Source organism: Chiloscyllium plagiosum, unplaced genomic scaffold (genome assembly GCF_037043375.1).
Source record: "Chiloscyllium plagiosum isolate Xiang-an unplaced genomic scaffold, Cpla_swu_hap1 HiC_scaffold_13, whole genome shotgun sequence".
Classification (NCBI taxonomy): domain Eukaryota; kingdom Metazoa; phylum Chordata; class Chondrichthyes; order Orectolobiformes; family Hemiscylliidae; genus Chiloscyllium; species Chiloscyllium plagiosum.
The window spans coordinates 39,930,629-39,956,955 of NW_028270151.1; the positions used below are offsets into that span (position 1 = coordinate 39,930,629).

Sequence of the window (26,327 nt, forward strand, 5' to 3'; positions counted from 1 at the left end):
ATATATAAATTCTAATTTTCCTCAACTTTTATTTTGAAAGTGAAATTAATAGTTTTTGATTATGGTTCCTCTATAGAAATGTTTGTGGACTGCTCTTTCAACGGCATTTTGCTGATGACATAAAAAGCTGCCTTATCTTATGTTCCATGAGCACCATTCATTTTTCTTTGTTATCATAACTGACTTGTATCATTATGCTTATTTGTATTGGAGGCTATTAATAGTTTCTATATATGGAAATGACCAAAGAATTACTATTGTGTGTTTCTTCTTCAGCTTCAGAATGCGAAGGATTGTAAATGTGTGACTTGACATTACTATCCTGCTGATTGTCCATACTCGGACTCTGCATTTGTAGCACTGCATTAGAAACAATGTCATCCCTTAGTTCTTCCTCCACTTTCAGATCTGAGCATTACAGCAACTACAGGCAACAATCCTCAGGCGATCCCTGCTTCGACCAATACCTACATGCAGCACGGACTTTATTTGAAGATGAAGTGGAAAAATCATCATCCTTCAGGAATGGTCACTTTTCAAGACCAAGGAATGAGTCTTTTGGATACACAGGTTTGGCTTTTAATATCTCTACTTTCCTTTTGGATTTTGATTTCAGTGGTAATGTAATTTTTTTTCAGATCACTAGCTCTTGCTTTGTAACACAACTGAACTAAAACTATTTAATTTTAAAGAATTATTAATTTAAAATAAATTCTACCTCCAATTGTCATATCTATTAAAATATCATTACTCTAGGAGGAAGCACCTAACTACCAATTTTTACCATATGGCAAAAATGGATTCTTTAAATTTCACAGCTTTCCAAGTAATGTTTAAATGAACAGTTTTAATCATGACTAAAAGGGTTATATTGCAGCAAGTAATTAGTTTATTATTTATTTCTGCTCCAGATCTTACGTAAATTCAAAGTATCTGGGGAGTAAATTGCATCAGAGGCACCATAGGTAGAATTTTCCTATTTCCAGTTGATATGTGGTCAGGTGAGTTTCATTGTTCAATGACTCTCCTTGAGCGGTCTTCCACACTTGATCCTTAATTTTGCAATGGGGGTTTTTGGGCACATTTCTCAAGGAATTGCATAGTTGATGAGGGATGGGCATTGCTGGGGCTTCCAACCCCACAAACCCTTGCTGCAATATTTCAAGCTGGACTGCACACCCCTGCCCTTGTCACTATGGTGCTAGAGCTTCCACACTGAGGAAGAAAGCTCGCTGCCCACTTCACAGACAGGGACCTGAAGGCGTTGGTGGATGAAATGGTGTAGGGGAGAGCAGTCCTTTTTAAGCTGACCAGCACAGGAGGTCGCACCATGAGATCCAGCCAGCGTAAACACAAATAGCAGTCCCTTGTCAGTGCTATGTCCTGAGTGAAGTAGGATGCCTAACAGCACAAGACAAAGTTCAAGATTCTTCTGTAACTGCAGGGTAACTGCATCATCTTCTCTCTGCTACCTTGCACTCAACAGGGCCAGAGTTCTCACTAGTGCTGCCTGTGCACATGCACCTCAGCAAGGCTCAGGGACTACAACTCTCACTGTTGCAGGCATAATGTCCATTCAAAGATTCACACCCACCTCACCCTCCCAAACTGCAAACCCTCCCTGCTCTCTGTGCTTCCTACTCACTCAGTGGAGACACCTCACCACCTCTCCTGTTTCCGTATCACCATTAACTATTCTTCCATCTCCTTCAAGTGAATGTAATCCCTTCTGAGGAAGGGTTACTTGACCTGACATGTTAACTCTGATTTCTCTCCACAGATGTTGCCAGACCTGCTGAGCTTTACCAGCAATTTCTGTTTTGGTACTTAATCCCTTCCTTTGTCTCATTTCATAAGTCCCACGACAAGGTCAAGAACAGTGGGGGCGGGTAGAGTCACTAACATCAAGCTCCCTATTGTATACAAGGAGAATGTTCTGGATTTAGCTGGAGAACAGCACAACTATCTATGGTGATGAGAGATCTCAACGGCCAAACAGCTTCATTGTGCTGTGTTGCTCTCTCATTCATAATTCATCTGCACAAGCTTCTGTCCTTCTTCTATACAGGCACTAGCGACACCCAGTGAAGCTCTGCAAAGGAGATAGGGCCAGATGCCTTCCACTTTACCTCTACCTCTGAGGAGGAACCTGCTAAACCCTCAAAGCAGGCATTGACAAGACTTTCACCTGCCCCCTCCACCAGCTCGAAGACTTTCACCCTGGAAGGTACTGTTTCCAGATTAGATTTGGGAGCACAGTCTGGTGAGCACATCACTGATATGTCTCTGCAGCTGGTTTGAGGAGGAAACACCCTGGGTCCCTGACACTCTCCGAAGATTGCCAGCGACCAGGTACCTGCCTAGCCTTTGGCACAAGGTGAGCCCCCAGACTTTTCCATTAAGGACGCCATCAGAATGCACATACAGAGACAGGAATATCGGGCAGGTTTGTCAGAGACACTCGGTAAAGAAGATTAAAGGAAGAAGGAGTCCACCAAAGTTACAAGTCTGGAGCTGGCTCCAGCATGTATACATTTGACTGCCTCTGTGGGCAGGAGACTCAGGTCCATTATTCTGTCTGCCAGATACACATACAGGCCTGCATTCTATCATTCCAGTCATAGGTGCTCAGAATCAATGGCAAGGCAAGAGGGGCGATGGATTTTAACACCACTTTGGGTTCCCCTTCCTTTTGGGGAGAAAGCATGATGCCAATAGGTACTCAAAGGCCAGAAGAGTAATGCACAGGCCACTCAGGAGCTTCTGCTTAGGAGACGCCAGAGACTCCACCTTTCCCCTCATCTCATGCCAAAGGCTGAAGATGTGGAGAGTATGCTTAATTCAGGGCAGGACATTCTTTAACAGGTCTGGGCTAGCAGTGAAAGGTGGGACAGCACCTAGACATAGTTAGATGATGAAGAAGGAGAAACCTAGGGGGTAGAAGTGCAACATCACTATAAATATCTTTTCACCTTGGAAACATATCTTCACTTACACTGTTAAAAAGTCTACAGTCTCTTTAATCTTTGCTGTTGGACATGATTAAGCAATATGATTAAGCGGGCCTTATCTTCATCCTCATCTAGTTATCTGACCTACACTTTATTGGCTTCAGTTCCTTCGATCCATAGGCAGCATTTCCAAATCCACAACTCCACTTCCATCTAGAAGGACAAGGGCAGCAGATATATGGGAACACCATCACCTGCAAGTTCCCCTCCAAGCCACTCACCATCCTGAATTGGAAATATATCACCATTCCTTCACTGCCGCTGGATCAAAATCCTGGAAATCCCTCCCTCAGTGCATTGTGGTTCATAGAATCATAGGGCCAACCTACAGCATATGGACTGCAGCATTTCAAGGCAGCAGCTCACCATTATCTTCTCAGGGGAAACTAGCAACCAGCCTGTGGTGTTCATAACCCATGAATGAATCAAGTAAAATAGTTGTGAAGGGCACTGCATACCACAATGATGTGGGACACCTTTGCTATACAGCAAGGATCTGCCAGGATGGTGCAGACATCAAAACCTCATCTTGAAGATGCCTACGGTCTATTCCACTATAGTCTTGGTTGAAGCATGAGCAGCATTGTAACCTTGTGTGTTAGTCTGGAGGAGTTTTAAAAGGGTCATGAAGCATGTTTTGGAGGGGGTAACACTTGCCTCTCAGTATCCATCCTTGTACAGATCAAAGTCCTTGGAGTGACTCAGGACTCTTTGCGTTCTCTAGTATGTATGCACTATGGCAGCTCCAAAAATACCTGGCAGAACTTGGTTTTGATGGCCCCACATAATTTGAACCTTGATGGAGGAAAAGCCTTTTCTGTTGACAAACTTTGCAGGTTGGTAATAGGGTGCTCTCCAAACAATGTGGGTGTGGGCTGTCACACCCTGTGTCAGGGGATAGCTAACGATTGTGGAGAATTCCACTGTCTGGGCTCCTGCATTCTCCATGTCACAGGGGAAGGATATGAATAGCTGTGCTTTGGAAAAAGAAATGCATTTATGGATTGAGGTTTGTGAGATGTCATACAGATCCTCAACTGCTCCTTGAAACAAGCCACCACAATGAAAATTCAAGAGAGTTGTGACCTTGATGGCTATTTGGATGGAATTGTCACCCAGTCCTTTTGAACCTCCAGGTTCTCATCCAGCAGATGATACAAATGACAGGGACAACCTTAAGTGGTTCCTGTATTGTCTTTCAAATAGTTGAAGCAAATGTCAGTGAGGCCTGTAGATCCAGGATCACAACATGCAGTTCCATCTGCTGTTTCTCCCTCTGGAGACTGTGCTAACAGACACAGGGAGATTGTGTTCTTGCAGATGAAGCAATAATCGCTGTCTCCTTCTACGTTGTCTTGACAGTTGCACCAAGGCCAGTGCAGCAATGGTGCTGTCCGTGCGAAACCTGTGACTAGATAATCTGTGTGCAATGTCAGAAAGATAATGTGGTTTTTGATGAAGGAACTCCTGTGTGCTCTCAACCATCACAATGAAACCTCAAGTTATGCCCTCAGTGTGGCACAGAGGCTCCCCAAAGATGTCATTGACATCCCCTGCTAAAGGGCTATGAGGCACATGACCTTGTCCAGTTGTAACTTGCATTTCCCAAAGTTTTCATGCAGCATTGCAAGCGGAGCTCTATCACTAAGCTGTCATCGCTCCACCCTCTTCACTCCCAAAATAAACAAGCTCCTTTCTGTATCATAGATCATGTCCTTAAATACTTATAGTTCAGTATATGAATCTGACAGCTGCAAAGTGTTGTTCTCCAGTGCTTGTTGTGGAATATGGTTGTAAAATGAGTTCTTCAGTTCCCACTTCTAAGTGCGTTGTTCTTATTACAGTTCTTTTGCTAGCAAGTCAAGAAGTCAATTTGTGCACACAATGCAATGATCATAATTGCTTGAAGCTGTGAATTTCAATATACATTCCTGGATAATGAATAACCTGTGGATACAATGCATATTAAAGCCAGATGAGTGGCGTGTCTGAATCAGTGAAGGTATGTTTAATGCAAGTGTCCCTCGAAGAGGCTCTAACACAGAAAGTTTTAATCTGGTTCTGAATAAAAACGTAGTAATTTAACTTGCTCACTTTGCACAGCCATTTAGTGCAGTTAGGATTTGTTCTGATGTGGCAAAGTTCCAACTTCATTTCAACGAGAATGATATACAGGCTCCATCTGTAGCATACAAATTCCACACAACCTCTCTCCCTGCATCCACCACCTCTTCTTGTTTCCTTGTGTTGCTGTTCTTCATCTATTCATCTCCAATGAATAACCAATCAACCTCCCCCACTTTCTGTTGCATCTCTTTACATAAGTACTAATGCAACCCATTTTCACTTAGAGTCCATGACTTTGGAGTTTCCCATGTCCTGTTTGTTGGACACCTCCTGCACAATATGGAGCACACTCAGTCCCTTCCCATTCACTAAGGTTCCACCTTACTATCTCCAATTGCCTCCTATCAGTGTCTCCATTCCCTCAGTGATACTATGCAATGAAGCTCATTCCGAGACTTCAGCTGTCCAATTCCTGTAAGACTCCACGGACTGATCCCTGACAATTTCAATGGGCAGCACAGTGGCTCAGTGGTTAGCACTGCTGCTTCACAGTGCCAGGGACACAGGTTTGATTCCCACCTCGGGCGACTATCTGTGTGGAGCTTGCACATTCTCCCCATGTCTGTTTGGGTTTTATCCCACAATCCAAAGATGTGTAGGTCAGGTGAATTGACCATGCTAAATCGCCCATAGTGATACATGCTTTAGTCAGGGGTAAATATAGGGTTGGGGAATGGGTCTAGGTGTGTTACTCTTCAGAGGGTCAGTGTAGACTTGTTGAGCTGAAGGGCCTGTTTGCATATGATACGGAATCTAATCTAATTATTGACCAACATTCCAGAACTGATGATGGCCCAATCCCCAGACCACAACTACACGAATCAGAAGAGTTTCTTGTATGATGTGATGGCTTGACTGATACTAGTCTTCCTTATCCCACTAAGACCGGCTCCCTCCCCATCTTCTTTGACTTTCGCACTGCATATGTTTCAAGCAAATAGTGATCTATTTGCTACGCAAACTGTTGACACATTACTGCAGGTGTTGTGCTAATGTAGCATGGTGCCGCACAGCAACATGTCCATCACCGTTACTGTTCAGTGCTCTCCACCTACCTCTCCCTCTGTTTTACAGAGAGGAGTGTTTGGTGGAGAGCCAAGTGACTGGTAGCCTGTAACTGAGCACTACAGCCCCTGTGTGTGGTAAAAATAATGAGAGTCACAGGCAGCCTGCAATTCAGTGTTAACGTCAGTGAGTGTATGCTAAAAAAGCAGTGCGAAGCATCGAGGCTAGCCCCTTCCAAATAAGCAGTAAACAGCAGGAGTGCTAACAAAGCTAAGAGCCAGGATCCTGTGCAGATGCATGTGACTCCTTGCACAATACGAATTGATGGAAGCATACACATCACAGGTATCCCTGCGTTCCAAAATAAGGTCCTCAAGGTCTGAACAGGTGTGAATGTTTGATCAAAGCAGACATGCAATAATGAGTCTGATGGTTTTCTTATTTCAAAAATATATATTATGTATTTATAGATGATTTTTTAACAATATATATTTTATTGAAAAGTAGATTTTTTAAATATTACAACAAATACAAAACAATACAATACAAAGAAAGAACACAAGAAAAGTAAAAAACCCAACCCATTGTACAAATGTATAATAATATATAGAAAATATATATTTAAAAAACCAACTAACTGTTTAACTAAATAAATAATAACTAACAACAAACTAATAGATAGTAATAACACAACTCAGCCAAGCAAGACAGTCATATGTTCGCAGTTCCTCCTCCCTGGATATTGGGCTCGTAAAACACGATCTTTATGGTTATATAAAAGCCCTTGTTAGTGTGGCAAATAAATCTGTGTCCAGGAGGGTTGCCATTTTATAAAAATTCTCAGTTTTGTGGAGTACCATACTTGTGAGAAAATCCAAGGGAATATGCTCCATAACACTCGGGGGGTTCGGGGTGGTGGTGTGTGGATGGTGGGGTGCGGTATTGGATTCCCAATCTAGCAATCTAGCAAGACATTCTTTCTTGTGCAGAAAGTAAGGATTTGAAAAGTTTTTTTCTTATGCGCATCTACAGGGAACATACTGGGTAGGCCAAGAAGAGGAGAGATCAGGTCCTTCTCTGCCCTTACACCCAAAATTCTCTCCATTGCACCTGCCACAGCACTCCAGTATGTTTGAAGCTTCTCACAGGACCAGAGACAATGGGTAAGAGTGCCCGTACAGACCTTGCACTTGGGACATGTTGAAGATATCCCTGGTTTAAATTTTGACAAAGGGTCTGGAGCCAAGTGGACCATGTGGAGAATATTCAACTGTAAAGCATGGGCCCTATTGCAAATTGATATCTTTCTTGTGTTATCCCAAATACCTTCCCATGCCTCTGAGGAGACCTCATTTTCTATCTCTTTCTCCCAGCCCCTGCAGAGTTGATTGAACTCATATGAGGGGGCACCCCCACCTGATGATATAAAGTGCAGACAGAAAGTGTACTTAGCGAGATTTGAAAAGATTTGTAGCTCAGGTTGAGGTTCTGGATGTAGGTTTGCTCGCTGAGCTGGAAAGTTCATTTCCAGAAGTTCTGTCACCATACTAGATAACATCTTCAGTGGGCCTCTGGGCGAAGCACTGCTGATAATTCCTGCTTTCTATTTATGTGTTTGGGTTTCTTTGGGTTGGTGATGTCATTTCTTGTGGTGATGTCACTTCCTGTTCCTTTTCTCAGGGGATGGTAAATCGTGTCTAACTCGATGTGTTTGTTGATAGAGTTCTGGTTGGAATGCCATGCTTCTAGGAATTCTCAAACGGTCTCTGTTTGGCTTGTCCTAGGATGGATGTGTTGTCCCAGTTGAAGTGATGTACTTCCTTATCTGCATGTAAGGATACTAGTGAGAGGGGGTCATGTCATTTTGTGACTAGTTGATGTTCATGTATCCAGGTGGCTAGTTTTCTGCCTGTTTGTTCAATGTAGTGTTTGTTACAGTTCTTGCACAGCCTTTTGTAAATGACATTAGTTTTGCCTGTTGTCTGTATAGGGTCTTTCAAGTTCATTATCTGCTGCCTTAGTGTGTTGGAGAGTTTGTCGGCTACCATGATGTCAAGGGGTCTGAGTAGTTTAGCAGTCATTTATGGGATGTCTTTGATGTAGGGGAGAGTGGCTAGGGTTTCTGGATGTGTTTTGTCTGCTTGTTTGGGTTTGTTGCTGAGAAGTTGGCAGACTGTGTTCATTGGGTTTAGATCAGAGTGGTGCTGGAAACGCACAGCAGGTCAGGCAGCATCCGAGGAGAAGGAACATCCACGTTTTGGGCAAAAGCCCTTCATCTGGAATGTGTTCATTGGGTACCCATTCTTTTTGAATTCACAGTATAGGTGATTTTCCTCTGCTCTGCGTAGTTCCTCTGTGCTGCAGTGTGTGTTGGCTCGTTGAAAGACCCTATACCGACAACAAGCAAAACTAATGTCATTTACAAAATACCATGCAAGAACTGTAACAAACACTACACTGGACAAACAGGCAGAAAACTAGCCATCAGGATACATGAACATCAACTAACCACAAAATGACATGACCCTCTCTCACTAGTATCCTTACATACAGATAAGGAAGGCCACCACTTTGACTAGGACAACACATCCATCCCAGGACAAGTCAAACGGACATGCATGCGAATTCCTAGAAGCATGGCATTCCAACCCGGAACTCTATCAACAAACACATCGAGTTAGACCCCATCTACCACCCTCTGAGAAAAAGAACAGGAAATGACATCACCACAGGAAATGAAATCACCACAAGAAATGACATCACCAACCCAAAGAAGACCAAAACATCTAAATAGAAAGCAGGAATTATCAGCAGTGCTTCACCCGGAGGCCCACTGAAGAAGTTACCTAGTATGGTGAGGAAACGTCTGGAAATGAACCTTCCAGCTCAGCGAGCAAACCTACATCCAGAACCTCAACCTGAGCTACAAATCTTCTCAAAACCCGCTAAGACCTATGGGCGCAATATGCTGAAAATGGGAAACAAATGCCATCTGACAGAGTGCCACTTGCGAAAAGCTGTACTTCCTGCATGAACGCTGAAGAAAACAGGTACAACCTAAATGTCTTAAATGCAAACCTCCCCTTAACACCCCACTGCCAAAAGAATAGCAGAGCAAAACAGCCATAGAATGCTTAGAGAAATGATTGATGATGCTCACAATAATACAACCGGAAAAGTTTGCACCAAAAATCTTTACTCACTATGCAACAGACCATGCATGGTCAGACACAGTATAACAAGCCATAGATATTAGACAGTGACAAACACAGAAAATGAAAAAAACTAGACCTACAGAAAAAAAACTAGACAAATTTAAACAAAGTAACAACACTGACAACACAGAAGCATGGATAAAAATCTTATCTGACTGACCCTTAATAGACACTGAAAATGCCATCTTAGTAAGAGGATTAAATTACAATTGCCTGGATATGGACAAGAAAGATTTCTTAGCAGCATTACAAACAACACTAAAAGACAACAAACTCACAGAAGAAACCCAGCAAACTATCAGACAGGTAGTCGCACCAACAATAAACAGAAAAAAGGAAGGAAACACACTCAATACACAAGAAAGGAAAGCACTGGAAAGACTAAAAAAAGATAAAAACATTGTTATCCTACCTGCAGACAAAGGATGTTTGACAGTCGTTCTAAATCGAAGAGAATATGTTGAAAAAGTGAACGCACCATTACAGATACCAACACTTACCAACAAGTGGCGACAGACCCGACCCCACAACTAGAGAACCGGATCACAGCCCTACTCAAAAACTTCAGATATCTGGAGAAATAAATAAGGTTGACTTCCAAAAAATGAAACCAAATGGATCCAACACACCACACTTCCACAGATTACCCAAAATTCACAAACCAGGAGCCCCTCTCAGACCTATAGTCTCGCTACTTGGAACACCAACTTACAAATTGACCAAGGAGCTACACCAAAGACTAAAACACTTAGTAGAAGACTCACGCCACTCCATCCACTCCACCCAAAAATTGCTGAAGACCATCAAAGACACTAAGATAGAAGAGGATGAAATAATGGTCTCCTTTGATGTAACAGTCCTGTTTACATCAATCAACATTAACCTGGCCAAGGCAGCACTGACTACAATATTAGACTACAAAGACATATACAGCAAACACTACTAACTTCATCAGCAAGGACAGCATCGTCAAGCCAGTAGACCTATGCCTTACCTCACACTTCACCTTCAATAACAAAACCTACAAACAAACCAATGGAACACCCATGGGATCTCCGATATCAGGGTTCTTAGTAGAGGGAGTAATGCAGAGACTCAAACAAACAGCCCTGCCAACCATTCAAACTTTGGGTCTGCTACGTGGATGACACCTTTGTCATCACTAAACAAAACAAATTAGAGGAAACCTTCAAGACCATCAATAATACTCTTCCTGGCGTAAAATTCACTAAAGAGGAGGAAAACAATAACAAACTGCCATTCAGAGATGTCACAGTAGAGCGAACAGCCAACTTCAAACCAGCATCTAAAGGAAAACAACACACACAGACCAAATATTGAACTACAGAAGCAATCATCCCAACACCCACAAATGAAGCTGCATTAGAGCATTATTTCAACGAACCTACACACACTGCAGCACAGAGGAACTATGCAGAGCAGAGGAAAGTCATTTATACTGTGTATTCAAAAAGAAAGGATACCAATGAACACAGTCTGCAAATTTCTCAGCAACAAACCCAAACAAGCAGACAAAACACGTCCAGAAACCCTAGCCACTCTCCCCTACATCAAAAACATCCCGGAAATGACTGCTAAACTACTCATATCTCTTGGCATCATTGCAGCCCACAAACCCACCAACACGCTAAAACAGCAGCTAATGAACTTGAAAGACCCTATACAGACAATGAGTAAAACTAATATCTTTTACAAAATACCATGCAAGAACTGTATCAAATACTACATTGAACAAACAGGCAGAAAACTAGTCACAGGATACATGAACATCAAATAGCCACAAAATGACATGACTCTCTCTGACTAGTATCCTTACATACAGATAAGGAAGGACATCATTTCAACTGGGACAACACATCCATCCTAGGACAAGCCAAACAGAGACATGCACGAGAATTCCTAGAAGCATGGCATTCCAACCCGGAACTCTATCAACACACATATTGAGTTAGACCCCATCTACCACCCCCCTGAGAAAAAGAACAGGAAATGACATCACCAACCCAAAGAAACCCAAACATATAAATAGAAAGCAGGAATTATCAGCAGTGCTTTGCTCGGAGGGCCATTGAAGATGTTACCTAGTATGGCGATGAAACGTCTGGAAATGAAACTTCCAGCTCAGCGAGCAAGCCTACATCCAGAAAGTGTACTCTTAGCACTGAGCACCTCCCTCTCTATGTTGGATTTGTAGGGATCAGTCAACGAGTAATCTTTTTTTGAATAAAATCCTTAACTTGAAAAAAACAAAAGAGGTCCCTATTAGATAGCTCGTATTTCCATGCTAACTGGCCAAAGAACATCAATGTGTCTCCCTTAAATAAATTGCCCATGCAAGACACACCCCTGCTGCTCAATGTTTAAATCCTGAATGTATCATCAATAGTTGAAATCCCAGCATACCCACTGTAGGTGTAAGAGAAGATGTTTTGCCAATATTGCCTTCCCTCTGCTGAATTGACCTCCATGCTTTAACAGTATTGATAACCATTGGGTTGTGACAATATTCCCAAATTGTCCAAAAACAGCAAGCTAGTAAGGGGGCACCTTGCCTGGGAGGTTTCAATATCTGACCATATTGAAAGAGGGTCCCCACAGGCCCAATCACCCACGTAGGATAAAAGCAAGCTTACTCTGTTGCTTTTAACATCCGGAAGAACCACTCCCCCCCCCACCCCAACAGTCTGTGAGGCAATTGCAGTTCAGCAAATTTAATAAGGGGCTGCTTATGATGCCAAATAAAAGAGCTGAACCAGCCGTTCAGTCTCCTGAACGTTTGCTTATCGAAAATCAGGGGAAGCATTCATATATGGGGGAGAATATTCTCCTGAATAAATGCTACCCAACCTAACCATGAGACTGGATGTGCCTCCCATCTTTGAAGGTCTTGTTTGATTTTTGTCAAAAAATTGAACAAAAGTAGCTTTGAACAGCCGATTGGGGACTGGAGTAATGAGTATGCCCAAATACACAAAACTCACCTGTGACCACTTAAATGGGAATTGAGATTTGCCCTCACCATACAAGGTAACATCTTCAATGGGCCTCCGAGCAAAGCACTGCTGATAATTCCTGCTTTCTATTTATATGTTTGGGTTTCTTTGGGTTGGTGATGTCATTTCTTGTGGTGATGTAAGACCACCCACAGGCATAGCGTCTGATTTTGCAGGATTAATCTTGTACCCTGAAAAGGCGCCAATTGCACTGATGCATTGTATCAGACGAGGCACCAAAACTGCTGGATTTGACAAAAAAATTAGGACATCGTCCACGTACAACGAAATCTTATATAATTTTGACCCCACTTCTGGAGCCGATATATTGGCATCCCTACGATTGGCCTCTGCCAATGGTTCAATCACCAATGTAAAATGCAATGGTGAAAGGGGATAGCCCTGCCGACTGCTCCTAAAACTGTTAAAATTGCTGGATCATACTCCATTGGCGATGACCGCAGCAAGAGGGTCACTGTAGAGAACCTTTACCCGTCTTATAAAGACTTTACCCAAGCCAAACTGCTCCAGAGTATAGAAAAGGTACGGCCACTCAACTTGGTCAAATGCCTTCTCTGCATTTAGAGAAATCACCAATCTCTGTATTGACTGTTGTTGTAATGCTTGAATTACATTAAGCAGCCTCTAATATTATTGGAGGATCTGCGGCCCTTTATGAAGCCTTTCTGGTTCTCTTTAACAATAGAAGGTAACACAGCCTTCAGCCTTAATGCAAGAGTCTTCAAGAGGATTTTAAAGTCCACATTTATGAGTGAAATGGGACTGTACAAAGCACAATCCTCCAGGACCTTCTCTGTGAAATATTGGCCTCTCTCAGAGATACTGGGAGACAATCATGGCTGTATAGTCATTAAACATGTTAAGCATCATATGTTTATAAATTCCGTATAGAATTTGCTGGGAAGTCCATCAGGATCGGGGAGTCCAGAACTAGAGGACACAGGTTTAGGGTGAGAGGGGAAAGATATAAAAGAAACCTAAGGGGCAACTTTTTCACGCAGAGGGTGGTACATGTATGGAATGAACTGCCAGAGGATGTGGTGGAGGCTGGTACAATTGCAATATTTAAAAGGCATTTGGATGGGTATATGAATAGGAAGGGTTTGGAGGGATATGGGCCGGGTGCTGGCAGGTGGGACTAGATTGGGTTGGGATATCTGGTCGGCATGGATGGGTTGGACCAAAGGGTCTGTTTCCATGCTGTACATCTCTATGACTCTGTGACTCTATGACCGGGCGCCTTTCCACTCTGAAGCTGCTGCACAGTCTCCTCCACTTCTTGCTCTGATAAGAGGGTATTGAGAAAAGACTCTTGTTCCGGGGTCACACCAGGGAGCTCCAGATCCTTTATAAAAACTCCATTTTGGCCCGCCCCTCCTCATAACCCTCAGATTGGTATAACTTAGAGTAAAATCTCTGGAATTCCACATTAATCTTCTTGAAGTCACATGTTAGGTTCCCAGCCCTTTCCCTATTTGCCGTAATGGCTTGAGGGGCATCACCTGGTGAGATATGCATTGCCTGTCACCATGCTCAAATAATATTTGCTTTGCAAAAGTAAGCTCCTTTTTTGCTATTTCTGTGAGCACAGAATTCAGTGCAGACCACAGCGCCATAATCCTCTGTGGCTTGGCCAAGGAGGGTCTGCCAAAGTAAGCCTTCAATTGTGCTTCGAGGACACGTTGCTGTTCACCCTTCTGTCGCTTCCTACTGGCAGAGTAGGAAATAACTAACTCCCTGGCATAGGCTTTGGCAGTTTCCCCAGAGGATGGATGGGCTACTAACCGAGCCTGAGTTAATGTCTAGGAACGCCCAAAATTCCCAAGAGAAGTACTCCACAAATGTACTCACCTTGAGGATAAAGGGATCCATTTGCCAGTACAGTTAGATGATCCTTTATCCAAAATGCTCAGGACCAGCTGATTTTTGGAATATGTAATTTTTTGGTTTTCAGAATAAGTGACAGTTTAATGGTGAAATTTTAAAAAATCTTTGTGGAGGAGCAGACTTCTAAGTTAGAGCAGGACAGTTGGTGCTTGGCCACGCCCCCTCACATCACATCTGAATGACACGCATCGAGTGGGTGTCAACTTGGGTTAACTGTTTGCACACCAAACAACCTTGTTAATGAGAAAAAACTTCACAAAACAACCTTTGGATTTCAGAACTTTTCGGTTTTTGGATGTTTGGATAAAGGCTCTTCTACCTGTACCTCAAACCCACTGTAACATCCTTAATCTTAACCAACAGGTACACTGGAGCATGATCGGAGATAGTAATATTGCCAATCGTACAAGATGCTACCAAGTCCAGGGTTGCCACGGGAGTCAGAAAAAAAATAAATCCTGGTGTGACATCTGTATGGATTGGAAAAAAACTTAAAATCCCTGCCTGTAGAGTGGAGACACCTCCAGATGTCCACCAACCCTAAGTCCGCACACAGATCCATTAATTGTTTAGTTTGTACTGAGAGTATTAGGGGGCCTTTGGGCAACATGTCTGCTGTGGGATCCATGAGTTAAAGATTCCCCCTATGACAATAGGCAGGGACTCGAGATTGATCAGCTTAGAGAGCACATCTACCAAAAATTTGAGGGATGGGCTGGAGGACAATCAACATTTAAAACACCATATTCTTCCCTGTTTGTCAGGGCTTTAAGAATTACAAACCTCCCGTGTGTGTCTTTAACACACTCTAGTAACTTAAATGGGAGATTCCTCCTAACCTATAAAGTCACTCCCCTACTTCTGGTATTCAAAGATGAAAAGTAAACCCAATCAAAGCCGTTCTGCTGTAGTTTCAAATGCTCCCTATCATCCAAGTGTGTCTCCTGTAACAAACTGAAACCATTATATTTAACAAACCTACAAAGCTATCAAAGATTATAAGACCATAAGACCATAAGACATAGGAGTGGAACTAAGGCCATTCGGCCCATCGAGTCCACTCCGCCGTACAATCATGGCTGATGGGCATTTCAACTCCACTTACCCGCATTCTCCCTGTAGGCCTTAATTCCTTGTGACATCAAGAATTTATCAATTTCTGCCTTGAAAACATTTAGCGTCCCAGCCTCCACTGCACTCTGCGGCAATGAATTCCACAGGCCCACCACTCTCTGGCTGAAGAAATGTCTCCGCATTTCTGTTCTGAATTTACCCCCTCTAATTCTAAGGCTGTGTCCACGGGTCCTGGTCTCCTCGCCTAACAGAAACAATTTCCTAGCGTCCACCCTCTCCAAGCCATGTATTATCTTGTAAGTTTCTATTAGATTTCCCCTTAACCTTCTAAACTCCAATGAATACAATCCCAGGATCCTCAGCCGTTCCTCATATGTTAGACCTACCATTCCAGGGATCATCCGTGTGAATCTCCGCTGGACACGCTCCAGTGCCAGTATGTCCTTCCTGAGGTGTGGGGACCAAAACTGGACACAGTACTCCAAATGGGGCCTAACCAGAGCTTTATAAAGTCTCAGTAGCACTACGGTGCTTTTATATTCCAACCCTCTTGAGATAATTGACAACATTGCATTCGCTTTCTTAATCACGGACTCAACCTGCATGTTTACCTTTAGAGAATCCTCAACTACCACTCCCAGATCCCTCTGTACTTTGGCTTTACGAATTTTCTCACCGTTTAGAAAGTAGTCCGTGCTTGTATTCTTTTTTCCAAAGTGCAAGACCGCACATTTGCTCACATTGAATTCCATCAGCCATTTCCTGGACCACTCTTCCAAACTGTCCAGATCCTTCTGCAGCCTCCCCACTTCCTCAGTGCTACCTGCCTGTCCACCTAACTTTGTATGATCGGCAAACCTCACTAGAATGCCCCCAGTCCCTTCATCCAGATCATTAATATATAATGTGAACAGCTGTGGCCCCAACACTGAACCCTGCGGGACACCGCTTGTCACAGGCTGCCATTCCGAAAAAGAACCTTTTATCTCAACTCTCTGCCTTCTGTCAGACAGCCAATCCTCAATCCATACCAGTAGCTCACCTCGAACACCATGGGCCCTCACCTTGCTCAGCAGCCTCCCGTGTGGCACCTTATCAAAGGCCTTTTGGAAGTCTAGGTAGACCACATCCACTGGGTTTCCCTGGTCTAACTTACTTGTCACCTCTTCAAAGAATTCCAACAGTTTTGTCAGGCACGACCTCCCCTTACTAAATCCATGTTGACTTGTTCTAATCCGACCCTGCTCTTCCAAGAATTTAGAAACCTCATCCTTAATGATGGATTCTAGAATTTTACCAACAATCGAGGTTAGGCTAATTGGCCTATAATTTTCCATCTTTTGTCTTGATCCTTTCTTAAACAAGGGGGTTAGAACAGCGATCTTCCAATCATTCGGAACTTTCCCTGACTCCAGTGACTTTTGAAAGATCTCAACCAACGTCTCCGCTATTTCCTCAGCCACCTCCCTCAGAACTCTAGGATGTAGCTCATCGAGGCCAGGAGATTTATCAATTTTAAGACCTTTTAGCTTTTCTAGCACTTTCTCTTTTGTAATGGCAACCATACTCAACTCAGCCCCCTGACTCCGTTTAATTGTTGGAATATTACTCATGTCTTCCACTGTGAAGACTGATGCAAAGTACTTATTAAGTTCTCCAGCCATTTCCTTATCTCCCATCACTAGCCTTCCAGCATCAGTTTGAAGTGGCCCAATGTCTACTTTTGCCTGTCGTTTGTTTCTTATGTATTGAAAGAAACTTTTACTATCATTTCTAATATTACTGGCTAGCCTACCTTCATATTTGATCCTCTCCTTCCTTATTTCTCTCTTTGTTATCCTCTGTTTTTTTTGTAGCCTTCCCAATCTTCTGATTTCCCAGTGCTCTTGCCACTTTATAGGATCTCTCTTTTTCTTTCATAGATTTCCTGACTTCCTTTGTCAACCATGGCTGTCTAATCCCTCCCCGGACAATTTTTCTCTTCTTGGGGATGAACCTCTGTACAGTGTCCTCAATTTTACCCACAAACTCCTGCCATTTTTGCTCTACTGTCTTCCCTGCTAGGCTCTGCTTCCAGTCTATTTTCGTCAGTTCCTCTCTCATGCCCTCATAATTACCTTTATTTAACTGTAACACCATTACATCTCTCTTTCAAACTGCAGACTGATCTCGACCATATTATGATCGCTGCTTCCTAAGTGTTCCCTTACTTTAAGATTTTTAATAAAGTCTGGTTCATTACATAGCACTAGGTCCAAAATAGCCTGCTCCCTTGTGGACTCCATGACAAGCTGTTCCAAAAAGCCATCCTGTAAGCATTCCATGAATTCCCTTTCATTGGATCCACTGGCAACATTATTTACCCAGTCCACCTGCATATTGAAGTCTCCCATGATTACCGTGACCTTGCCTTTCTGACATGCCTTCTCTATTTCCCGGTACATGTTGCGCCCCTGGTCCTGACCACTGTTAGGAGGTCTGTACGTAACTCCCATTATGGTTTTTTTGCCTTTGTGGTTCCTCAATTCCACCCACACAGACTCCACATCATCTGACACTATGTCATTCAGTGCCATAGATTTAATTTTGTTCTTAACTAACAAGGCAACCCCTCCCCCTCTGCCCACCTCCCTGTCTTTTCGATAAGTTGAAAACCCTTGGATGTTTAACTGCCAGTCCTGACCCCCCCTGTCACCACGTCTCTGTGATACCTACCACAACATAATCATTTACGATGATCTGTGCCATTAGTTCATCTGCTTTGTTCCGAATGCTACGAGCATTCAGGTAAAGTGCCTTAATGCTAATTTTCTTATCTAGAGATATTGGAAGTCATAAGATGTCCTAAGTTATCCTTCCTTTTTGTTACATTCCCAGTCTGTCTCAAGTTTAAATCTGCCTGCACATATGTTGTCCTGCCACGTATCTTTCCATTTAACTCCATTATATACAACAAAACCCAAAAATAATCCAACAAATAAAGCACCAACAGTACTGAATGGGGGAACTCACCCCCTACCCAAAGGGGGCAACTTAGAGCCCTTGTAAATTTGGGCCTTTGGATCCTTCCCTGGATTCTGGAAGTTTCCACGTTCTCTCCTTGTCTCTATAATGATGAAACCGCACCAGGAGAGGATGAGGACATTGACCCAGAACTGACCTCCGCACCACGACCTAGTGAGCCTTCTTGATCTTCAAGCCTCTCACTCCAGCCTCCAAGTTAAGGAATTTCTGCAACCAGTCCCCAATAAATTCCGTCGGCCGCTCACCTTCCTTACCCTCCAGCAGACCGACGATCCGAATAGATTTTCTCTCGCCCCTGTTCTCAAGATCATCCACTTGGTCATGCAAATTATGGACCTGCATCACCAGGGCTCAGATCCTATCCTTGGAGGAACCAGTATCAGCTTCCACCACTGTGACTCTGTGTTCTACCTCATCCGTCCTCTTTTCCAAGTCTCCCAACTACTGTTCATGCTTCTGCAGCATGATAGAGATTGGGGCCAGCTTCTTGGGGCAGCGAGGGCTACCAGGAAGGGTGAGTTTTTCAGCATTAAAAGGAACTTACTTCGGGAGTCAGGCCTCCATTTTACCAAAGCAGTGAGGAGATAAGGAGTGGTGAAGCGAGGGCTGCCAGGAAGGGTGAGTTTTCCCGCATTAAAAGGGACTTACTTCGGGAGTAAGGCCTCCATTTGCTTAGAGGTGCAAGGGAGGAGCGAAGGACTTCTGAGAAGTCATATATTTGTGTGGTTGCGTTACCCGAAACACTACTCGGGTAGTGTCTCCCACCCTTCCTCCTCCTCTAACCAAAAAAAAGGTTCTGTGCGCCAGATTGGTAAGGTAACGAGTTTATTTTTTATTCATTATTTTTTCAACAGTCTCTTTGGGAATTCAGAATAGTGGGAATGGAGGTGAGGGCAGTTGAATGTTCCTCCTGCAGAATGTGGGAGGTAAGGGTCACCACTAGTGTCCCTGCTGACTACATCTGCGGGAAGTGCACCCAACTCCAGCTCCTCAGAAACCGCTGGATGAACTTTGGATCATTCGGGAGGCAGAGGGAGTTATTAAGAGGAGTTACAGGGAGGTAGTCACTCCTAAGGTACAAGAAAAGGGCAGATGGGTTACAGTCAGGGGACGGAAAGAGAAATGGCAGGCAGTGCAGAGATCCCCTGTGGCCATTCCCCTCAACAATAAGTATACCATTTTGGATACTGTTGGGGGGGGGAACTTACCAGGGGAAAGCAGTGGGGCACAGGGGTCTGGCACAGAGTCTGTCCCTGCTGCTCAGAAGGGAAGGGGGAAGAGGAGTAGAGCAGTAGTTATTGGGGACTCCACAGTTAGGGGGACAGATAGGAGGTTCTGTGGGGACGAGGGAGACTCACGGTTGGTGTGTTGCCTCCCAGGTGCCAGGGTTCGTGATATTTCTGATCGTGTTTTTGGGATCCTTAAGGGGGAGGGAAAGCAGCCCCAAGTCACGGTCCACATAGGCACCAATGACATAAGTAGGAAGAGGGATGGGGATTTAAGGCCAAAATTCATGGAGCTAGGACGAACAGAGTTGTTGTCTCTGGTTTGTTGCCCGTGCCACATGCTAGTGAGGCAAGGAATAGGGAGAGAGAGGAGTTGAACACATGGCTACAGGGATGGTGCAGGAGGGAGGGTTTGGATTCTTGGATAATTGGCGTTCTTTCTGGGGTAGGTGGGACCTCTACAAGCAGGATGGTCCTCATCTGAGCCAGAGGGATACCAGTATCCTGGGGGTGAAATTCGCTAAGGCTATTGGGGTGGGTTTGAACGAATCTAGCAGAGGGATGAGAACCAAAATTGTAGTTCGAGTAGAGAAAAGGTTGAGAGTAGGGAGGTCTAAAATCAAGTTTCAGGGATGCAAGATGGCACCGGCAAGCAAGAAGTTGGTTTGAAGTGTGTCTACTTCAACGCCAGGAGCATCCAATAAGGTGGGTGAACTTGCAGCATGGGTTAGTACCTGGGACTTCGATGTTGTGCCATTTTGGAGACCTTGATAGAGCAGGGACAGGAATGGTTGTTGCAGGTTCCAGGATTTAGATGTTTCAGTAAGAACAGAGAAGATGGTAAAAGTTGGGGGGGGGAAGGTGGTGGTGTGGCATTATTGGTCAAGGACAGTATTACAGTTGCAGAAAGGATGTTTGGGGACTCGTCAACTGAGGTAGTATGGGCTGAGGTTAGAAACAGGAAAGGAGAGGTCACCCTATTGGGGATTTTCTATAGGCGTCCGAATAGTTCTAGAGATCTAGAGGAAAGGATAGCAAAGATGATTCTCAATAGGAGTGAGAGAGACAGGGTAGTTGTCATGGGAGACTTCACCTTTCCAAATATTGACTGGGAACACTATAGTACGAGTACTATAGATGGGCCAGTTTTTGTTCAGTGTGTGCAGAATGGCTTCCTGACACAGTATGTAGACAGGCCAACAAGGGGCGAAGCCACATTAGATTTGGTACTGAGTAATGAGCCCGGCCAGGTGTTAGACATGGAAGTAGGTGTGCACTTTGGTGATAGCGATCACAATTCTGTTATGTTTACTTTAGTGATAGAAAGGGATAGGTGTATACCACTGGGCAAGAGTTACAGCTGGGGGAAAGGCAATTACGATGCGATTAGGCAAGATTTAGGAAGCATAGGATGGGGAAGGAAACTGCATGGGATAGGCACATTAGAAATGTGGAACTTATTCAAGGAAAAGCTCCTGTGTGTCCTAGATAAGTATGTACCTGTCAGGCAGGGAGGAAGCTGTAGAGTGCGGGAGCGTGGTTTACGAATGAAGTGGAATCTCTGGTCAAGAGGAAGAAGAAGGCTTATGTTAGGATGAGATGTGAAGGCTCAGTTAGGGTGCTTGAGGGATACAAGGTAGCCAGGAAAGACCTAAAGATAGAGCTCAGAAGAGCCAGGAAGAGACATGAGAAGTTGTTGGCAGATAGGATCAGGGTAAACCCTAAGGCTTTCTATAGGTATTTAAGGAAAAAAAGAATGTCGAGAGTAAGACGAGGGCCAATCAAGAATAGTAGTGGGAAGTTGTGTGTGGAGTCAGAGGAGATAGGGGAAGCACTTAATGAATATTTTTCGACAGTATTCACTCTAGAAAACAACAATGTTGTCGAGGAGAATACTGAGATACAGGCTACTAGACTAGGTGGGATTGAGGTTCACAAGGAAGAGGTATTAGAAATCCTGCAGTGTGTAAAAATAGGTAAGTCCCCTGGGCCAGATGGGATTTATCCTAGGATCCTGTGGAAAGCCAGGGAGGAGATTGCCGAGCCTTTGGCATTGATCTTAAAATCGTCATTGACTACAGGACTACAGAAGACTGGAGGATAGCAAATGTGGTTCCCCTTTCAAGAAAGGGAATAGAGACACCCCAGGTAATTATAGACCAGTGAGCCTTACTTCAGTTGTTGATAAAGTGTTGGAAAAGGTTATAAAAGATAGGATTTATAATAATCTAGAAAAGAATAATTTCATTAGGGATAGTTAGCACGGTTTTGTGAAGGGTAGGTTGTGCCTTACAAACCTTATTGAGTTCTTTGAGAAGGTGACCAAACAGGTAGATGAGAGTAAACCAGTTGATGTGATGTATATGGATTTCAGCAAGGCGTCCGATAAGGTTCCCCACAATAGGCTATTGTACAAAATGCGGAAGAATGGGATTGTGGGAGATATAGCAATTTGGATCAGTAATTGGCTTGCTGAAAGAAGACAGAGGTGGTGATTGATGGGAAATGTTCATCCTGGAGTCCAGTTACCAGTGGTGTACCATAAGGGTCGGTGTTGGCTCCACTGCTGTTCATCATTTTTATAAACGACCTGGATGAGGGCGTAGAAGGGTGGGTTAGTAAATTTGCAGACGACACTAAGGTCAGTGGAGTTGTGGATAGTGATGAAGGATGTTGTAGGTTACAAGGAGACATAGATAAGCTGCAGAGCTAGGCCGAGAGATGGCAAATGGAGTTTAATGTGGATAATTGTAAAGTGATTCACTTTGGTTGGAGTAACCAGAATGCAAAGTACTGGGCTAATGGTAAGAATTTTGGAAGTGAAGATGAGCAGAGAGATCTCAGTGTCCAGGTACACAGATCCTTGAAAGTTGCCACCCAGGTTGACAGGATTATTAAGAAGGCAGACAGTGTTTTAGCTTTAATTAATAGAGGGATCGAGTTCCGGAACCATGAGATTATGCTACAGCTGTACAAAACTCTGGAGCGGCTGCATGTGGGGTAGTGTGTACAGTTTTGGTCACCGCATTATAAGAAGGATGTGGAAGCTTTGGAAAGGGTGCAGAGGAGACTTACTAGGATGTTGGCTGGTATGGAGGGAAGATCTTACGAGGAAAGGCTGAGGGTCTTGACACTGTTTTCGTTAGAGAGAAGAAGGTTGAGAGGTGACTTAATAGAGACATATAAGATAATCAGAGGGTTAGATAGGGTGGACAGGGAAAGCCTTTTTCCAAGTATGGTGATGGCGAGCATGAGGGGACATAGCTTTAAATTGAGGGGTGATAGATAGGACAGATGTCAGAGGTAGTCTCTTTACTCAGAGAGTAGTAAGGGTATGGAATGCTTTGCCTGCAACGGTAGTAGATTCGCCAACTTTAAGTACATTTAAGTCGTCATTGGACAAGCATATGGACGTACATGGAATAGTGTAGGTTAGATGGGCTTCAGATTGGTATGACAGGTTGGCGCAACATCGAGGGCCGAAGGGCCTGTACTGTGCTGTAATGTTCTATGTTCTCTATCTGCTTACCCAATATCTCGCGAGATTTTGTGAGCTCCTTCACCAGGGCCTGGTAGGTAAGTGAATCCAAGGATCCTGCAGGCTGGGCTGCAGGCCCGGCCTTGGATGCTCCACCTCCCTTCATCGGTATCTCTGGACGTTGAAAGCTCAGGTAAGTTGATTTTTCACAGTTTCCTGGGACTCCACGACCTTTCCAGAGTCCCAGGCTATCTCAATGGTCCGGGTTTGGCAGGTTAGAATTTCATCCTGCTTGTGCTGTGATGCGGAGCTCTGCAACGTGATCCTCTTGGATTCCCCACCCCCCCCCCCTTCCCTCCACGCCCATAGATGATTTTTTTTTAACAAAAGTTATAAATCAGTCTTTGCAGAGAGAAAAAAAAACAAACAAAACATTGGAAATTTGGTATTTTCAGAGTTTCTTTACAGTTGCAAAAACAAAGGCATTTTCTTGTTATGCAGGAAATTAGACCTGCTGAGGCATCAAGAGAGACTGACAACTGACTGGACCCTCATTATACTTTAGCAGGAAGACCTTAGATGGCAATCTTTCTCCACTGGTAGCAGCTGCTTCAAGCTTTGGTGATGAGTTCAGTGTTTTGCCAATGCTGACTTACACTCACAAAGGATTAAGGAGGATCGTGACAATGGAACGTGCAGGGAGTTAGTTGGGAAGAATGATGACACCAAATATCAAATGAGCTGCAGCTACCAGCTCTGATTTTACATGTCTCCGGCACTTCTGCTGTCTAGTCTTACAGTAAAGGAGATGAGAATTGGAAGTGGGTATACATAAAGTGAATTGTACTTTAATGAGATGTGAATTCTTGGAAATATGATAATCATTGATCAGTAGCAAGATTCTAAAATTGCCATTATTAAGATTGAGGGGAAAATTTTTCTCCATGTCGAGAAATGAATTTTTTTTTTGTTTTTATTATTTTCCCACCTTTCTTACTATCATTCACACTATTCAGCAGAGGGGAAAATTCTATTCTGAGTGTATAAATTTGTGATTTGTTGGAAGATTTTATGTACGTAAAATTATTTAGTCTACATAAGATTCCAAAAATGTCAGTGACTACTCAAAATTATTTTCCAGGAATGTAAAACAAGTCTTAATTATAACGTAAGCTGTTAAGTCTCTCATTGTAGCCTTTGTAACCAGAAGGATTGATTTTTCCATTGACAACTCAGGGCCATCTTTCCTTTGCTGTACATTCAGTCATCTGGATGCTATAAGATATGATCACCAGAGTTTTTCACACAGCACTCCTATGTTGTCTCACATGCATTGACTCCCTGTCAAGCAACATGTTGACTTTTCACATTCCTGCATGGTCCTACCTTATCAATCTCTAATCTCCTCCCGTTGTTCAGCCTTCCCAAGATATTTTCATTCTTCTAACAGGGCATGGTGATCTAGTGGTGTTGTCACTGAAATAGAAATGCAGAGATCTGGGAACATCTCCTGGGGTCACTTGACCAAACTCATCATTGTGGCTCATGGAACTGACATTGAAAGCTAGCTTCTGTAATAATGCCGTAAAACTATCATAGATTGTTAGAATGCCCTTTAGAAGGGAAGTCTACCATCTTTCCCTAATTTGCCCTACATGTGATTCCAGACCTACTGCAACATGGTTGGTTCTTGCTGGTCTTCTAAAATGGCTTAGTGAGTTAATCCATTGTGTTAAAACCACAACAGATAAGTTAAAAAGGAGTAACAAGGACAGACCATCTGGCACCAATATGGAAGTGGGTTATTAAATTCAGGCAACTGTCTGTGTGGAGTTTGCACATTCTCCCTGTGTCTGCGTGGGTTTCCTCCGGGTGCTCTGGTTTCCTCCCACAGTGCAAAGATGTGCAGGTTAGGGTGAATTGGCCATGGGAAAATTGTCCCATAGTGTTAGGTGCATCATTTGGAGGGAAGTGGGTCTGGGTGGGTTTCTCTTCGGAGGGTTGGCGTGGACTGGTTGGGCCGAAGGGCCTGTTTCCACACTGTAGGGAATCTAATCTAAACTGCCACACTCAGCCCTGTCAACCTTACAAAATCTTTTTTAGTAACAGGTAGATTGGTGAAGGCAAGGTTCAGTAGGTTCTTTCCTCTTATTGGTTTCTGCAGTACTTGTCATGGGCTCAGTGGGGAATACATGTCCTGTAGGATTGGCCAACATAGTAGTGCTACTGAGCCATTCTTGGTGATTGACATTGAATTCTTGTGCCCAGAGCTGTTTCTGTGCCCTTGCTATCCTTGTCTAACTGGTTTTCAACATGGAGCACCAATTCAGCTGCTGAGGGAGGATGCTTGGTGGCAAACAACAGCAGGTTTTCTTGTTTGTGATTGACCTGATGCTGAGAGACATTGAGATCTCCTGCATGACTGTATACCACAGCACCATTCCTTTTTGGTGAGTCTGTCTTTGGGTGGGACAGGACACACCAGGGATAGTGATGATGTTGTTGCAACGTTGTCTATAAAATGTATGATTCCATGACTGTGACTATGTCAGATGCTTGACTGGTCTGTGAGGCAACTTTTTATTATTATTAATGGCGTAAGTTCCATCTGTTAGTGAACTAGGTCAAGAACATTCACTCTGTTAACTCTGTTCTTTCTCTCTCCACAGATGCTGCCAGATCTGCTGAGTATTTCTAGGATTTTTGGTATTTCGTCCTTTCCTTTCCCTCTTTGCATTTCACTTCTTTTTTTAAATGCCACAGCTCCAGTATCTGGTCGTCCAGGAAGTCTTGGCAATGTCAGAACTGTTGGGGATATTTATCAAGTTACAGCTGATGTCAGTCAGTTTGATCCAGAAGAAGTTATTGTTACAATGTACAATTACCATGTTGTCATCAAAGCAGAAAAGGTCCAGATGATTACACTTTTTTATATTATGCTGATTAAACTTGTACAAGTCATATGTTTTTATATGTATTTATAGATTGTGTAGTTACATATGGATATGCATAAATTACAAGTAAACTTTTAAAAATAGCAGCTTACATAAGGATGAAAATCCTTTTTGTTTACATACACAATCAGCTGACTATTTTACATAATATGAGAAAACATTATACCTTCTAAATGTAGAACTTTATTGTAGTTATGGTATATAAAAGAACAAAATTAGCATCAATACAATCTGTAGCATAAAGACTTTTTGAATGCTACAGATTAGAATGGGTGAATTGAGAGATGCCTA

The 26,327-nt window shown here is 43.4% G+C and overlaps 1 protein-coding gene across 2 annotated transcripts in view; it reads left to right on the forward strand.

Moving 5' to 3' along the window:
* Positions 1 to 260: 260 nt before the first annotated feature.
* The window catches only part of LOC122556315 (heat shock protein beta-7-like), a 33,022-nt gene continuing 6,955 nt past the window's right edge, over positions 261 to 26,327 (forward strand). Inside the window, exons 1-2 of one of the 2 annotated variants that reach the window (XM_043702943.2) lie at positions 261 to 570; positions 25,846 to 25,991. In XM_043702943.2, coding sequence (XP_043558878.1) covers positions 375 to 570; positions 25,846 to 25,991 — 342 coding nt within the window. In that variant the 5' untranslated portion in view covers positions 261 to 374. The remainder of the gene's footprint in view (positions 571 to 25,845; positions 25,992 to 26,327) is intronic. The other variant, XR_015759016.1, reaches the window with a different exon arrangement.